Below are 16,458 nucleotides of genomic sequence, written 5' to 3'. Positions count from 1 at the left end.
GCCAGGCCTCCCTGTCCATCACTAGTTCCAGAGTTTACTCAAACTCATGTCCATCGAGTCGGTGATGCCATCCAACCATCTTATCCTCTGTCGTCCCCTTCTCCTCCCACCTTCGATCTTTGCCAGCATCAGGGTCTTTTCCAATGAGTCAGTTCTTCGCATTAGGTGGCCAAAGTATTGGAGCTTCACCTTCAGCATCAGTCCTTTCAGTGAATATTCAGGACTGATTTCCTTTAGGATGGACTAGTTGGGTCTCCTTGCAATCCGAGGGGCTCTTAAGAGTCTTCTCCAACACCACAGTTCAAAAGCATCAATTCTTTGGAGCTCAGCTTTCATTATAGTCCAACTCTCACATCCATACATGACTACTGGAAAAACCAGAGCTTTGGCTAGAAGGACCTTTGCTGGTAAAGTAATGTCTCTGCTTTTTAATATGCTGTCTAGATTGGTCATAACTTTTCTCCCAAGGAGCAAGCTCTTTTAATTTCATGGCTGCAGTCACCATCTGCAGTGATTTTGGAGCCCCCCAAAATAAAGTCTGTCCCTGTTTCCACTGTTTCCCCATTTATTTGCCATGAGGTGATGGAACCAGATGTCATGATCTTAGTTTTCTGAATGTTGAGCTTTAAGCCATCTTTTTCACTCTCCTCGTTCATTTTTATCAAGAGGCTCTTTAGTTCTTTGCTTTCTGCCGTAAGTGTGGATCATAAGGAGCACTTAAAATATTATGTATATCTCAAAGAATACTTTACATATTTTAAATGTCAAGCTACTTATCATGTTTTCTTATCTAATGCAGTTAGAAAGATTTTAAACAATGTAAATTTTTAAAAAAAGTTTGGAAACTAAGAATGCATTCCTATTGTTCATGAGTTAAAGAGGAAATCGTAATGAAGACTGTAAACTACTTAGAATACAATGAAGATATTTGTGGGATGCAGATAAAACAGTACTTTGCAAGTAAGCTTATAACTTTAAAAACATTTATTAAAATTAGTTTATTAAAAGATGTGAAGATGTAAGAAAGTGAAACTAAGTGATCTAAATGTTCAACTTCAAAAGCTAGAAAAAGAGTGAACTCAAAGAAAATACAAGAAATAAAACAATAGAAATGGAAAGTGAAGTTGAGTTAAGCTCAATAAAATCAAAAGCACATGTTTTGGATGTACTTTTTTTTAAATTTAAATTTATTTATTTTAATTGGAGGCTAATTACTTTACAGTATTGTACTGATTTTGCCATACATCAACATGAATCCACCACGGGTGTACACATGTTCCCAATCCTGAATCCCCCTCCCACCACCCTCTCCATACCATCCCTCTGGGTCATCCCAGTGCACCAGCCCCTAGCATCCTGTATCCTGCATCAAACCTAGACTGGCAATTCATTTCTTATATGATATTATACATGTTTCAATGCCATTCTCCTGGATGTACTTTGAAAAGATAAGAGTGTTCATGCTGCTGCTGCTGCTGCTAAGTTGCTTGAGTCATGTCCGACTCTGTGCGACCCCATAGACGCAGCCCACCAGGCTCCCCCGTCCCTGGGATTCTCCAGGCAAGGACACTGGAGTGGGTTGCCATTTCCTTCTCCAGTGCATGAAAGTGAAAAGTGAAAGGGAAGTTGCTCAGTCGTGTCCGACTCTTAGTGACCCCATGGACTGCAGCCTACCAGGCTCCTCTGCCCATGGGATTTTCCAAGCAAGAGTACTAGAGTGGGGTGCCATTGCCTTCTCCAAAGAGTGTTCATAGTAGCACTATATTTTTAAAAATTAAAAAAAATTAACTCAAGTATAATTGATTTACAATTGTATACAATTTACCATTGTATACAATTACTTTGGTATACAACAAAGTGATTCAGTTATACATGTATATTCTTTTTCATGATCTTTTCCATTTTGGTTCATTACAGGATATTGAATATAATTCCCAGTGTTATACAGTAAGACCTTGTTGTTTATTTTATGTATAGTGTTTTGTATCTGCTAATCCGAAACTCCTAATTTATCCCTTCCCCACCACCTGTCCCTTTTAGTAACTATACATTTGTTTTGTATGTCTGAGTCTGTTGTGTAAATAAGTTCGTTTCATATATTAGATTCCACATATAAGGGCCAATCCATCAGGAAGACAAAATAGTTACATACACATCTACCTATAGAATCTCACAATACAGGAAACAAGCTGACAGAAATGAAAGGAGAAAAATACAGTGTTACAGTAAGATTATATTTTTTTAGTACTCCACTTTCATCAATGAGTAGAATAAGGAGATCAACAAGGAAATAGAGGATTGAGTATAAAAGGATTGATAATACAGTGTTTGCTCTCTGATCACAATGGAATGAAATTTGAGAAACTCACAAATAGGTGGAAATTTGGTGATATACTCCTGAGTTATCAATAACTGAAAGAAGAAATCACGAAGAAAATTAGAATATACTTTGAGATAAGTGGAATTGTAGACATGCCATGCCAATCCTTGTGAAATGCAGCTGTATCAGTCCTTAGACATATGTAACTATAAATGCTTGTATTAAAGATTAAATATTTCAAATCTCTAATTTACTCTTTCACTTTATAACACTGGAAGAACTGTTAATGAAGCCTAAAGCAAGTAGAAAGAAGGAATTAATAAGGATTAGAGTAAAAATCAGTGAAATACAGAATAGAAAATTGGTGAAACTTTTACTGCTTTCTTTAGAAAGACCAACAACTTGATAAATCTTTAGCTAGATTGACCAGTAAATGAATACCAGGTCCATTACTACTGACCTTACAGAAATTAAAAAAAGTATAAGGCAATACTGTGAATGAGGAAGTAGGCAAATTCCTAGAAAGATACAAGCACCAAAACTGACTGAAGAAGTGGAAAATCGAAATTGGACACATAACAAATAAAGAGGGTGAATTTGTAATTAAAAAACTGCCCCCGGCCCCGCCAAAATGAAAAGCCGAGGCTCAGATGGCTTAAGTAGTGAAGTTTACCATATGTTCAAAGAATTAACACTAATTCTTCTCTAACTGTCCTAAAAGTAGACAGAAAGGGAACTTGCCCTCCTGATCCATTGCTTCCAATTCAGGAGGCCTGGGCTTGATCCCTGATGAGGGAGCTAGATCCTGCACACCACAACCAAAAGATACTGCTTGCTGCAGCTAAGACCTGGTGCAGCCTCTACACACATACACACACACACACCCACCTCTGCGACCCCATGGACTGCAGCACGCCAGGCTTCCCTGTCTATCACCAACTGCCGGAGCTTGCTCAAACTCATGTCCATCAAGTCAGTGATGCCATCCAACTATCTCATCCTCTGCTATCCCTTTCTCCTCCTGCCTTCAATCTTTCCCAGCATCAGGGTCTTTCCCAGTGAGTCAGTTCTTCGCATCAGGTGGCCAAAGTATTGGAGCTTCAGCTTCATTCATTCCATTGAGCATTCAGGGTTGATTTCCTCTAGGATTGATGGGTTTGATCTCCTTGCAGTCCAACGGACTCTCAAGAATTTTCCCCAACACCACAGTTCAAAAGCATCAATTCTTCAGCATTCAACTTTCTTTTTAGTCCAACTCTCACATCCATACATGACTACTGGAAAAACCATAGCTTTGACTAGACAAACCTTTGTCAGCAAAGTAATGTTTTTGCTTTTTAATATGCTGTCTAGGTCTGTCATAGCTTTCCTTTCAAGAAGCAAGCGTCTTTTAATTTCGTGGCTGTAGCCACCATCTGCAGTGACTTTGCTGCTGCTGCTAAGTCACTTCAGTCGTGTCCGACTCTGTACGACCCCATAGACGGCAGCCCACCAAGCTCCGCCATCTCTGGGATTCTCCAGGCAAGAATGCTGGAGTGGGTTGCCATTTCCTTCTACAGGGGATCTTCCCAACCCAGGGATTGAACCCAAGTCTCCTGCATTGCAGGTGATTTCTTTACCATCTGAGCCACAGGAATGTTAAATGGTCTAGTAACTGTAAAATAGTCTTTGTTTCTCAAATGGTTAAACATAAGAGTTACCATTTGACCCAACAATTCCACTCCTAGGTTTGTACAAGAGAAGGGAAAACATGTCCATACATAAACTTCTATGTGAATTTCTGTAGCAGCATTATTCATAGTAGTCAAAAAGTCAGAAGCAGCCTAGATATCCACCAACTAATATGTGAATTAACAAATAGTTTTTGTTTTCCTCCATAAAAAAAATGAGGTACTTATATTACAACATAGATGAACTTTAAAAAAAATTATGCTAAGTGACAGAAGCTAATCACAAGTATGTATGGTTCCATTTATATGAAATATTCAGAATAGGTGATAGGGATAGAAAGTGAAAAGAAACTAAAGAGCCTCTGGATGAAAGTGAAAGAGGAGAGTGGAAAAGCTGGCTTAAAACTCAAAATTCAAAAAACGAAGATCATGGCATCCAATCCCATCAATTCATGGCAAATAGGTGGGGAAACAATGGAAACAGTGACAAACTTTATTTTCTTGGGCTCCAAAATCACTCCAAAATCACATGGTGACTACAGCCATGAAATTAAAAGATGCTTGCTCCTTGGAAGAAAAGCTATGACCAACCTAGACAGCATATTAAAAAGCAGAGACATGATGTTACCAGCAAAGGTCCATCTAGTCAAAGCTCTGGTTTTTCCAGTAGTCATGTATGGATGTGAGAGTTGGACTATAAAGAAAGCTGAGTGCTGAAGAATTGATGCTTTTGAACCGTGATGTCGGAGAAGACTCTTGAGAGTCCCTTGGACTGCAAGGAGATCCAGCCAATCCATCCTAAAGGAGATCAATCCTGAATATTTTTGGAAGGACTGAAGCTGAAACTCCAATACTTTGGCCACCTGATGTGAAGAGTTGACTCATTGGAAAAGACCCTCATGCAGGGCATTATTGAAGGCAGGAGAAGAAGGGGACAACCGAGGATGAGATGGTTAGATGGCATCATTGACTTGATGGACATGAGTTTGAGCAAGCTCTGGGAGTTGGTGATAGGCAGGGAAGCCTGGTGTGCTGCAGTCCATGGGGTTGCAAAGAGTCGGACATGACTGAGCAATTGAACTGAGGGATAGAAAGTAGATTAGTGGTTGCCTAGAACTGCAGAGTTAGAGGGTTGGAGAAGTGATAAAGAGTACTGGATTTCTTTATGGGGTGATTAAAATGTCCCAAAGTTGATTGTGGTTATGGTTGCAGAAGTCTATGCATATATTAAAGCAATGAGCGATCACTGCACACCTGTTAAAATGTCTCAAATATAAAACACTGACAACACCCAAAGCTACTGAGGTAGAGCCACAGGAACTTTCATTCATTGCTGATGGGAATGCAGAATGGTACAGCCACTTCAGAAGGCAGTTTGGCAGTTTCTTATAAAACTAAACATACTCCTAGCATATGATTCAGCTGTTTTGCTCCTTGGTATTTACCTGAATGAATTGAAAATGTACGTCCATGCAAAACCTGCACAGAGATGTTTATAGCAACTTTATTCATAATTGCCCAAACGTGGAAGCCACCACGATGTCCTTCAGTAGATGAGCCGATACACTGTGATACAGTGGAATATTATTCAGTGTGAAAAGGAAACGAGCAATCAAGTTATGAAAATTCATAGAAGAATTGAATGTTTATTAGCAAGTGGAAGAAGCCAACCTGAAATGACAATGAGTGTGTTTCTGGAAAAGGCAAAACTATGGAGACAGTAAAAAAAAAATAAAGCTAAGTGGTTGCCAGAGGTTAGGAGGATAGGAGAAATGACTAAGCAATACAGAGAGGATTTTTAGGGCAGCGAAAGCTTTCTGTATGATAAAGAGTGGTGGTTACATACCATCTTACAGTATCCTAATGTAAACTGTGGACTTCAGCTGGGAAGGATGTGCCATTATAACTTCAGAGATTGTGATAAATGTACTGCTGTGGTGGGGGATGTTAACAGTACAGGAAGTTGTACCTGAGGGGGCAAGACATTTATGGGAACTCAGTACTTTTCTGCTCAGTTTTGCCATGAGCCCAACATTGCTCTTTAAAGTTTATTAAAAAAAAGAATCTGGTACTTACCTCAAAATAGTAAGTTGTAGAATGTAAACTGGTGGTTGGGACAAGATTGCCTGTGGCTGTATGGTAACTGGGTCTGAATGATTGGTACATGAGGCTTTAATGATCATTTTAATATCTGGGAAGGCAGGTCCGTCCCTCCACTTTACTCAAAACTGTGATGGGCTTTTAAAATTATTTACTGTGGGAAATGTTAGGCTTATGTAAGAGTAGGCTAAATGTTATGAATAATGCTGTATTAAACAGTTCATTATTGGTATGAGAATGGACAAATAGGCCATATTTATAGAATAGAGGCTTCATAATCAGACCCTCATATATGTGGAAATTTGATATATGACATAGCATTATAAAATTAGGGAGACTGGGGCAAGGGTTTAGAACAAGGGGAAGATCTGTATAGAAAAAGTAGATTCCTGGCTCACACCTGAATGCCCACGAACTGTAATAGCTGGTCTGTTCATACTGTGATATTGCAATTAATGAATGGGTAGTTGCATGTATTAGCAATCTCAAAAACTGAGAGATGTGAGGTAATTGTAGTAGAATACTGTGTTACAAGAGCATTAAGGTTTAAAAACCTGCAACATAAAGGTGTAGAATATGCATGGTAATAATAGCTCCGAATTCCTGATCATTGTTACCTCTGAATAGTGTATTTGTAAGGTTTCATTTCTTAAGGTTAAAAAGAAATTGAAGCAGATGGAGCAATAATATAAAAAATTATTAAGCTAAGTAATAGGTATCTATTATAGAATTATTTATACTTGTTTCCATGAAATATTTTTATAAAGTATTAGTATCATCAAATGAAGTGTCTTGTTCAGGTCCTAATCCAAACAAGTTTTCAAAAAGACATTTTTGTGGCAGTTGGAGAAATTTCACTAAGATTGAGTATAAGATTATATCAAGTAGTTGTTAGGTGTGACAGTGACACTGTTTATATAAGAAAGTACCCATGTTTTCAGAGATGCATGTGTAGTGTGTTAGATGATGTAATACAGTTTCTGAGACTTACTTTTAAAAAAAGATAGTTGAAATAAATGGCAAAATCTTGGTAACTGGTGATAGGTATGTGGAAGATTGGTGTAATACAATACTCTTTTGAGTTTGTTTGAAAATCTTCATAATTATATGCAAAAGTAATTGTTCTTTATTAATAACTTGTGCTGTTGGCTACCATATTTGAAATGCTTTGTTACAAAAAATTTTTTAAGTTCTGTTTGTTTCCTGGTTTAAATATACACATACTTATCTATTTACTGTATATATTATATATAATAAATAACCTATGTCTTATCTAAGTATTTACAAAGTAGGTCAGGGATGAAATTTGATCTGCTCTTCCTCCAGGATTTCTACACTGCTTTTAACTATGAGGAAACATGCCAAAATTTGTATTTAGGTTTAATATTTATTCGAAGTTTTTCTGTTCATAGTGATAACATGGTAGTGAATAGCCCTGTGTAATTTTCGGTAAGTCAGAAGTAGCGGGGATAATTAGCATGAGGAGGTGTTAAGTATATCAACTGGAGCCTTGACAGAATTGTATTAATTTCTCAGAAATTAATAAGCTATTCCAGAAATAATGCTTTTTATTTCACATTTTATGAAATAGCACTTAGTATAGAGTGTTGATATACACACCCACATACACACACCTTCAGTGGTTTCACGTGTTTATGTCTACTCAAGTTTCTGGGTCATTCCCAGTCACACACCTCCCACTGTTTCTTAGATATCCAACTTGCCTTCAAGATACTTTAGATAGTTACTTTCTGCAGCTAATGTTCTTATATCTGCCTTTGGCTAATGTTTCAAAATATTTTAATAGTGGTGACAAAATGATGTGAAACTGATGTTGAGAGAGTACAGATTTCTTAAATGACTTCGCTTAAAATTAGTATGACTAGTTTTTTTTTCCTGTTACTTGAACTACCAAATTGTTAGTCAATTCTTATGGTTGTTTGATAATGTTGAATATCTTTACAACATTTAAAAGTTCTATAATTGATTTATCTATTTGATTTTTTCAAGTACTTAAATGTTTATGCAGACAAGTGTTTCCGTTATTCTGGCTTGAGGGCTGTGTGATTCCCTTAAAGTTACACAGCAAGTTAGTGGTAGTCTTAGATCTTAAATTATTTTTCCACTGGTTGAGGTAGTTATTCTGCTCTGTAAAGGCAATTGATGATTTTGCAAAGATGAAAAGGTCTTCTGCATAAATATTTTTTTTATAACATTTAGATGGCAAAAGACATTAAAAAAAGTTGAGACAACAGCAGACTGGGAAAAGTTTTGTAAGATAAAATAGGAGTAATATCCAGTATATGTAAAATATTATCCCAAATTAGAAGAAAAATTCATCAGAAATCACAGGTAAAAGATATCACCAGAGAGGAAATATGTCACTAATAAATATATGAAAAGATGTTCAACATCTCTGTTAATAGGGAACTATAGATGAAAACTCACCATTTTCTATCCATGATACAGACAAGGACTTTAAAAAAATGAAAAAGTGGCTTGGTGTAAGAAAACAGAACACCCACGTATACTGTTGTTCATCTTTATTTGAAGTCAATTTGGGCAAACAGTTGTGCTGCTGCTGCTGCTAAGTCACTTCAGTCGTATCCAACTCTGTGAGACCCCATAGATGGCAGCCCACCAGGCTCCCCCATCCCTGGGATTCTCCAGGCAAGAACACTGGAGTGGGTTGCCATTTCCTTCTCCAATGCATGAAAGTGAAAAGTGAAAGGGAAGTTGCTCAGTCGTGTCCGACTCTTAGTGACTCCATGGACTGCAGCCTACCAGGCTCCTCCACCCATGGGATTTTCCAGGCAAGAGTACTGGAGTGGGTTGCCATTACCTTCTCCGAACAGTTGTGCCATTTAGGCTTAAATCGTGTAGTAGGCACATCAGGTGAACTTTATATTTAAGATATAGTAAGTGAAAGTCGCTCAGTCGTGTCTGACTCTTTATGACTCCACGAACTATATACAGTCCGTGGAATTATCCAGGCCAGAATACTGGAGTTGGTAGCCATTCCATTTGCCAGGGAATCTTCCCAGCCCAAGTGTTGAACCCAGGTCTTCTTCATTGCAGTTGGTTTCTTTACCAGCTGAGCCACAAGGGAATTGTAGTAAAGGGGTGCTGAGAAGTTTATCCCAACTTTAAAAAAGCCTTAACCTAGTAACTGCCATGTACTCCGGCTTTCATTTCTCTTTTCCACCTCATTTTCCTTTCATTTTCCTTCCTGAGGGAAGTCCTCTGCCATTTCTTGAATTGTGTTTCAATAAATTGTTTTACCATTAAAACAACTTTCTGAGGTGGTTATTTTTATTCCAGTTTTGTAGATGTGGAAATTGAGGCCAGAGTTTAAATAAGTTTATTTAGCCAGTATGTGGAAGAGCCTCAGTTTAGCTCTAAAAGTATGGCTTTAATCACTCTTTGGTTACATAGTTAATAATTAATTGATTTGTGAAACCCAGCATACTTTATATCTTACCTTAAAATGATTTCATTTCCTAAGTCAGCATTTAAAAATGTAATGCTTAATTTCTTCATTGGAATGTTAACATTATAAACTTAATGCTTTATTTCTTTGTTGACATGTCAGCCTGATAAAAGTGAACTTTTCATTAATGGAAAGTCTTTTACTTTTTTGCCCCAGAGGATCTGAAGAGGCAAAATGCGGTTTTACAAGCTGCACAAGATGATTTGGGACATCTTCGGACACAGTTGTGGGAAGCCCAAGCAGAGATGGAAAACATCAAGGCCATTGCCACGGTGTCTGAGAATACCAAGCAAGAAGCTATAGATGAAGTGAAGAGACAGTGGAGAGAAGAAGTTGCTTCACTTCAGGCTGTTATGAAAGGTAAAGACAAAGACGATTTTATTTTATGATTTTCTAAGATAACTGATTCTGATGACTGAGAACATTTGCAGAAGGTCTTAAAATATATCCTGAATTTCATCTGTGGCTTTATGTATTACTGTCTCTAAGATGTACTGTCATATGCAAAATAAAAGGGAAGCCAGTGAAATCATAAATGAATATATCATCTGTATCTTTAACAAATTTAATGATGGAGAATTATGATGAGAGTGTTACAAATGAAAACTATGGTTCATTATAAGATTTAAAGCAGGGCTTCAAAACAGATTCTCTATGGAGACAGGCCAGTAATGTCAATGAAAGAAGCTGTTTGGGCACAGGAAGCGTGCTGAACTGGAAACCTCCCATGGAAAGAGTAAAGTTACTGTTTATAGTTCCATCACGTCCAGTGTTGCCATATTTTTACATTTTAAAGAAAAATTTGGATTTTTATGTGAAATTTTCACTCAGCCTGTGAGGTAGAGTGGCCTATGAGTTAGAATAGGCTTTATGAGCTTCTTGCTGGTGACTGTAGATCTAAAGGAAGAGTAGTAGTTTAATCTCTGTCAGCTGTTAGTGCCACCTGGGAAGTCCCATACTTAATTACTTCTTGCATTTCTGAAAAAATGATAATGAAATAAGCTGCCTCCTGAATCTTTGGGTTCCTGGAACTAGTTAATAATATAAATGTGAAATAGTGGTTACTTTTTTCCCTGTCTTTGCAGTTATGTGTCATTGTTGCCTTAGTACTCTCTATAAGAAGGCAAGTAAGACTAGCACTGTTTCTGAGTGTTTGGCTGTCATCTAGGGATTACTCTGAACCTCACGTTACAACCCACTATAGCAGTTTGCCCAAATAAGAGTTCATTTTCTCACAGGAGAAGTTCGTAGGTAGGTGATCTAGGGCTGGGTACAATGGTTCCTAATGTCAGTGCTTCTCTTTCTTCATCCTTAGCATGTAGTTTTCAACTTCATTTTACTTTGAGGCTGAAAAAATTAACTGCTCCTCTAGTCTACCTCAGTAAAGCAAAAATTTTCTGGAAATCTTCAGCCTATTTCCCCCTTGTCCCCACCACCCCCCACCCCCAGTTTATAGAGGTTTCTGGTTACACATAACTACCAAGACATCTAGAAATTCTAGATTTTAAATTGGGCCATTGATTTCTGGAACAAATTTGGGGTTTTATTAGTAAGAAAGAAAAAAGAGTGGAAATTAATGGACAACCAGCAGTGTTTATCATGTTTTAGGACTGTATTGAAGATAGTCATTTTCTAAAGACTATAGAATTTGTGTCTCACTTTAGAATCTTGGGTTATAGTAAAACATTATGTCCCTTTTCTTATACTTTCATATATGTAGTTGTATTGGGGCAACATGTTATGTTTGTCCTGGGAGTCATAGAGTTTTATCTAAGAACATAGATTTTAGAATTGGTCTTAGGTTTGAATTCTAGCTCTGTTTCTTTCTAGTTATAAGACATTGGCCAGAGTATTTAACCTTTCCTAAGCTTTTTCTCATCTATAAATTAATATGTTGCACAGGTTTATTCTGAAATTAGAGATGATTTAAAGTCCTTAGGAAAACTTCTATGTGTAGTAAGAACTGGAAATGTTAGTTTAGTGTTTTTAGTGAATTAAAAGATTTCCAGAAACTAGGTTTGCTTACGTTGTTTATATAACTACTTTTAAAATTTTAGTGTGCCAGCTCGTTTTTTCCAAAATGCTCAGCCATGAAATATTTGGTGATGTTTTGTAGAAACAGTTCGTGACTATGAGCACCAGTTCCACCTTAGGCTGGAGCAGGAGCGAACACAGTGGGCACAGTATCGAGAATCTGCAGAGAGGGAAATAGCTGATTTAAGGAGAAGGCTGTCTGAAGGTCAAGAGGAGGAAAATTTAGAAAATGAAATGAAAAAGGTATGGAGGAATGTATTCATCTGTAGAAATATTTGAATCCAAATATGTTTGTGCTAATGCGTTAACTAATATTGTTACGGTAATAGAAGTTTTACTGTTTTGTTTTCTGTTAGGGAAATTGTTTGAGCACAGACCTAGAGTACTAAGTAATTGATGACCTTCCCCCACATTTATGTATGGGTAACTCTCTCACCTTGCTTCCATCTCATGAGGCCTGTCCTGACCACCCCATTTGACATTGCAGCCTGCCCATCTCCCTCCCCCACCTACCACAACTTGCTCGGATCTTATTCTGATTTTTCTTTTTCTATTGCACCTGCTGCTACTGCTCCTGCTGCTAAGTTGCTTCAGTCGTGTGTGAACCCATAGACGGCAGCCCACCAGGCTCTCCCATCCCTGGGATTCTCCAGGCAAGAGCACTGGAGTGGGTTGCCATTTCCTTCTCCAGTGCATGGAAGTGGAAAGTGAAAGTGAAGTCGCTCAGTCGTGTCCGACTCTTAGCGACCCCATGGACTGCAGCCTACCAGGCTCCTTTGTCCATGGGATTTTCCAGGCAAGAGTACTGGAGTGGATTGCCATTGCCTTCTCCATCTATTGCACCTATTTCCTTATAATGTACACAGAGTTCTCCTATTTGGTATGTGTACTGTCTGCTGCCTTTTCCTCCTCACTAGAATGTGAGCTTCATGAGGGTAGGAGTCTTTGTTTATTGTGTGTCCTAAATGCTTAGGATAGTGTCTCGCTCATAGGTGCTTAGTAAATATTGCTTGAATGAGTGTTGTTGCTTGGTCTCAACTGAAGCTTAAGAACAGGTGTTAAGTTTTCCTTCTTTCTGAATATTCTGTGGTTCCAGTGTGATGTATGTACTGCATATTATGCTTGAACATTTTTACTGTAGATGCCTGAAAATAGAGCAACTAAACTAGAAGATGGAATATTTTATCATTGAGAAAATTTAAAAAGCTTTTTGGCCAGTTTGATTATGTAAACTTGTATTTTTTAATTAGAAAAAATTTTTATTGGTGTATAGTTGATTGACAATGTTGTATTAGTTTCCGGTGTACAGTAGAGTGAATCAGTTATGCATATTCAGATACCCACTTTTTAAATTTAAGATTATTTTCCCATGTAGGCCATTATAGAAACCTTTGCTTTCTTAATTTATATACATATGTGTATTTGAACTCACCTATAAGATAGTAATTAGAATTTGATTTTTTATTTTCAGTTGAATTAGCCATAATCTTCATTCATACAAGGACTACTTTTATGTATTTAGAAGTTTATTTAATTTTTTTTATAATGTAAAAATCATATGAGAACCCAGCACCCAGAACAAAAGCCTGAACCTTGAGGAATAGTTATTTGCATTTTCTTATTTCAGGAGAAGATTGTATTTCAGCTTCTTCATGAGGATCTAACAGTGTCTCATGATCACTAGTCAGTCAGTCATCTACCATAGTTAGCCACAGTAGACAGTCTTCAATTCTCTCAAGTCTTTTGAGATGAATTCATAGTTAATGCTATGATTAGATATTTTATTCTGAGCCGCAGTACCATTCACAGGATAGTTTTCTTCTTCATTCTTCTAATATATCAATAAGAGACATCCCTGGTGGCTCAGTGGTAAACAGTCTGCCTGCCAATGCAAGAGATGTGGATTCGATCCCTGGGTCAAAAAAATCCCCTGGAGAAGGAAATGGCAACCCACTCCAGTATTCTTGCCTGGGAAATCCCATGGACAGAGGAGCCTAGTGGGCTACAGTCCATGGGGTCATGAAAGAGTCAGACATGACTTAGCAACTAAACAAACAACAGCAGTATATGCATAATCATGATTTCCACAGTCCACGTTTTATCCTTTTTAAAATTTTTTTATTTTTTAGAACAGTTTTTGATTTATAAAAAAATTGAAAATACTAGAGTTCCCATATCCTTCACTCCTAGTTTCCCTTGTTAACATCTTAATATTAGTATGGTACATTTGTCACAGTTAATAAATCTATATTGATTATTTTTAACTAAAGTCCTTTCTTTCTATTCAGATTTCAATAGTTTTTACCCAAGTCCTTTTTTCTGTTTCAAAATCACATCCAGGATACCACATTACATTCAGTCATGACTCTTAGGTTTTTCTTGGCTGTGATAGTGTCTTAGATTTGTTTCTAATTACCTTTCTGTCATTTAAAAAAGTCATCTTTGAATGTTTCTTTTTTTGATATGTGTCACTTGGAATTGTGAGGTCATCTTTGCATTAATAAATGACTCAATCTGTATTAAATTCGTTGTTGCTTTTCTCCTTTTTTTCCCCTGGTGATTTTTATCAGACCACCTCTGTAAACATCCCAAATTAGCCTTGACTGAAGATATTTTAAGCTCACATATCTTTTCCTAACAGGACTTAGTTCAAAATAAAATAAATGATGAAACGACTTTGCAAGCACTGGGAAACAAAGTATGTCACTCTTTTTTGAGAGATATCAATTGTTTTTTTTAATCTTCACTCACGTTTCTGCGTAGGTAATATTTTCCCCTTCACAAGTACTTTAGGATAAGCTTGGGTTGGTTTAAATTCAGTAAATAAGATTAATTTTCATTTTCACTAGAAGGGAAAAAGCAAACTTTTTGAGTCAATCTTTGTTTCTGTATAAATATGTGTGTGTATAAAATGAAAATTAAGTTTCTTACCAATTTATTAGTTTATGGATGTTTGCTTTTAATCTGTGTTTTTGAGAATGAAAGATGGTTAAACACCATGGCTTTAGGAGTTGTTCTTTGAGTTTGTTTCATTTAGATGTCAAAAGTAAAATGATAAATATTCGGTTTAAAAATTTAGGTTGTAGCCCTTTTATAGAAACATAATTTTCTAATATTTTAGGAAATAAATGTTCTATTTTTATGTTAGAAAATTAGTCCTGTCTGTATTTGTAAGAGGTTATGGTTTTTTAATTTCATAACCAGAATTAGAAAAATTATTTATTATATGCATTTATATATATATTTTTTCATCTCAGTATTCAGCTAGTTAAAAAGTCACATTTGTGGTTGCTCTCATTTTCTGAGACGACCACATTCTATCTGTGGAATGTATAATCTATCTAAATAAACCTGCTTTCACTTTCCAAAATAAACAAAAAATTCAAGTTTGTCATAGTGAATCCATTTTCCTACTTATTCCTGAATTCTAAATGAAATATTTGATGAAGCTGTGATTATGACTTAACATTCAAAGTAATGCAGCATTGAAGAGTTAAGACATAGTTCAGTTTTGTGAGTGCTCATACAGTGTCTGCTAGACCTATTATTCCTTACAAAAGTGATAAATTGGTAAGTTGTGACATTTAATTCTTTTTAACAGGCCCAAGAGGATGCTGAAAAACTTCGGTCTGTTGTGATGCCTATGGAGAAAGAAATTGCAGCTTTGAAAGATAAACTGACAGAGGCTGAAGACAAGATTAAAGAGCTGGAGGCCTCAAAGGTTGTGAAAAGTTGTAATCCATTTGCTTGGAACCAAAGTTCTACCCGTATGCTTTGAGCAAAATTAGAATACCGAGGGAGTAAAAACTGTAATTTAGACTATGCATTGTCAGAATCTTGCTTTCTTCAAAATGCAAGAAAATGCTTGGAGATGATTTTGCCTTTATGGATATTTGAAATAATGATAGTAGTGTTGCTTGTGCTGCTTCATTATGTAGTCAGTGTTTATTTTCCTATCAAAATGAGTATCACTAGCTTTGAAGGAAAATAAGTTGTTCAAAGGTGACTTTGTTTCCTGACATCAGCCCCAGAATCAATCTTTTAGAAATTATGTAGCTGTAGTGCAGCTGGATTTGTTGGCTATAAAGACCCAATAGAAAAAAAAATAAGATTTGCTGATATGCAAATCCAAATCTCTGACCACAGGTTATTAATTATTTACAATAAAACGTAGTGAAGGTAAAATGTCTGAAAATGAAAAAAATTAACTCATGGGAAAAGGAATTGTCAAGCATTTTAATAATTAATTTAAAAAGTAGGAAAGAAAAAATTTAGAGGTAGTAATCAAAAGCACTACATAGGAGTATAGAAAAAAATGTAGAAGTGTAGAAATGGGTGTGTATCAGTAATTCTAGTAAATGTAAGCTGATAATTATCTACTAAAAGAGACTGGATTTTAAATTTATAATATAAATTTATGTTGCTTGTAAGAGACATACCTAAAATAAAACTACAAGGTAGTACTGAAAAAAAGAGATATTTAAAGCTATGCCTCGTAAATTCTAATCAAAAGAAAGTTGATACAGCATTTATGAAGCAGGATGAAAGGAAAAAGGAATTAATAGAGATAAAGAGGGACGCTTTCTAATTTATAATCCATCAGTAAGATACAACAGTCATACACTTGATTGCATTTACATAGCTTTGAAATATGTGAACTAAAAAGTGACGATTAAAAGGAGAATTATTCACAATCATAGTAAATGATTTAAATTGTCCTTTAGCAAATGACAGTGCAAGCAGAAAAAAAATATTAGTAGGGATACAGGAGTTTTGAGCAACTTGGTTAGTAATTTAGATGTGGTAGACACAGAATCTTGTCCTTAGAGACTATTTTATACAGT

General features: G+C 36.3%; 1 protein-coding gene across 4 annotated transcripts in view; it reads left to right on the top strand.

Moving 5' to 3' along the window:
* RABEP1 (rabaptin, RAB GTPase binding effector protein 1) overlaps nt 1-16,458 on the top strand; it is a 92,078-nt gene that overhangs the window by 33,156 nt on the left and 42,464 nt on the right. For all 4 annotated transcript variants that reach the window (XM_018064462.1, XM_018064463.1, XM_018064465.1 and 1 more), the window contains 3 exons: nt 9,737-9,940; nt 11,697-11,857; nt 15,216-15,335. In XM_018064462.1, the coding sequence (XP_017919951.1) occupies nt 9,737-9,940; nt 11,697-11,857; nt 15,216-15,335 (485 nt within the window). The remainder of the gene's footprint in view (nt 1-9,736; nt 9,941-11,696; nt 11,858-15,215; nt 15,336-16,458) is intronic.

Source organism: Capra hircus, chromosome 19 (assembly GCF_001704415.2).
Source record: "Capra hircus breed San Clemente chromosome 19, ASM170441v1, whole genome shotgun sequence".
Lineage (NCBI taxonomy): Eukaryota > Metazoa > Chordata > Mammalia > Artiodactyla > Bovidae > Capra > Capra hircus.
The sequence above is the reverse complement of the archived record's forward strand: the minus strand, read 5'-3'. Positions and strand labels throughout refer to the sequence as shown.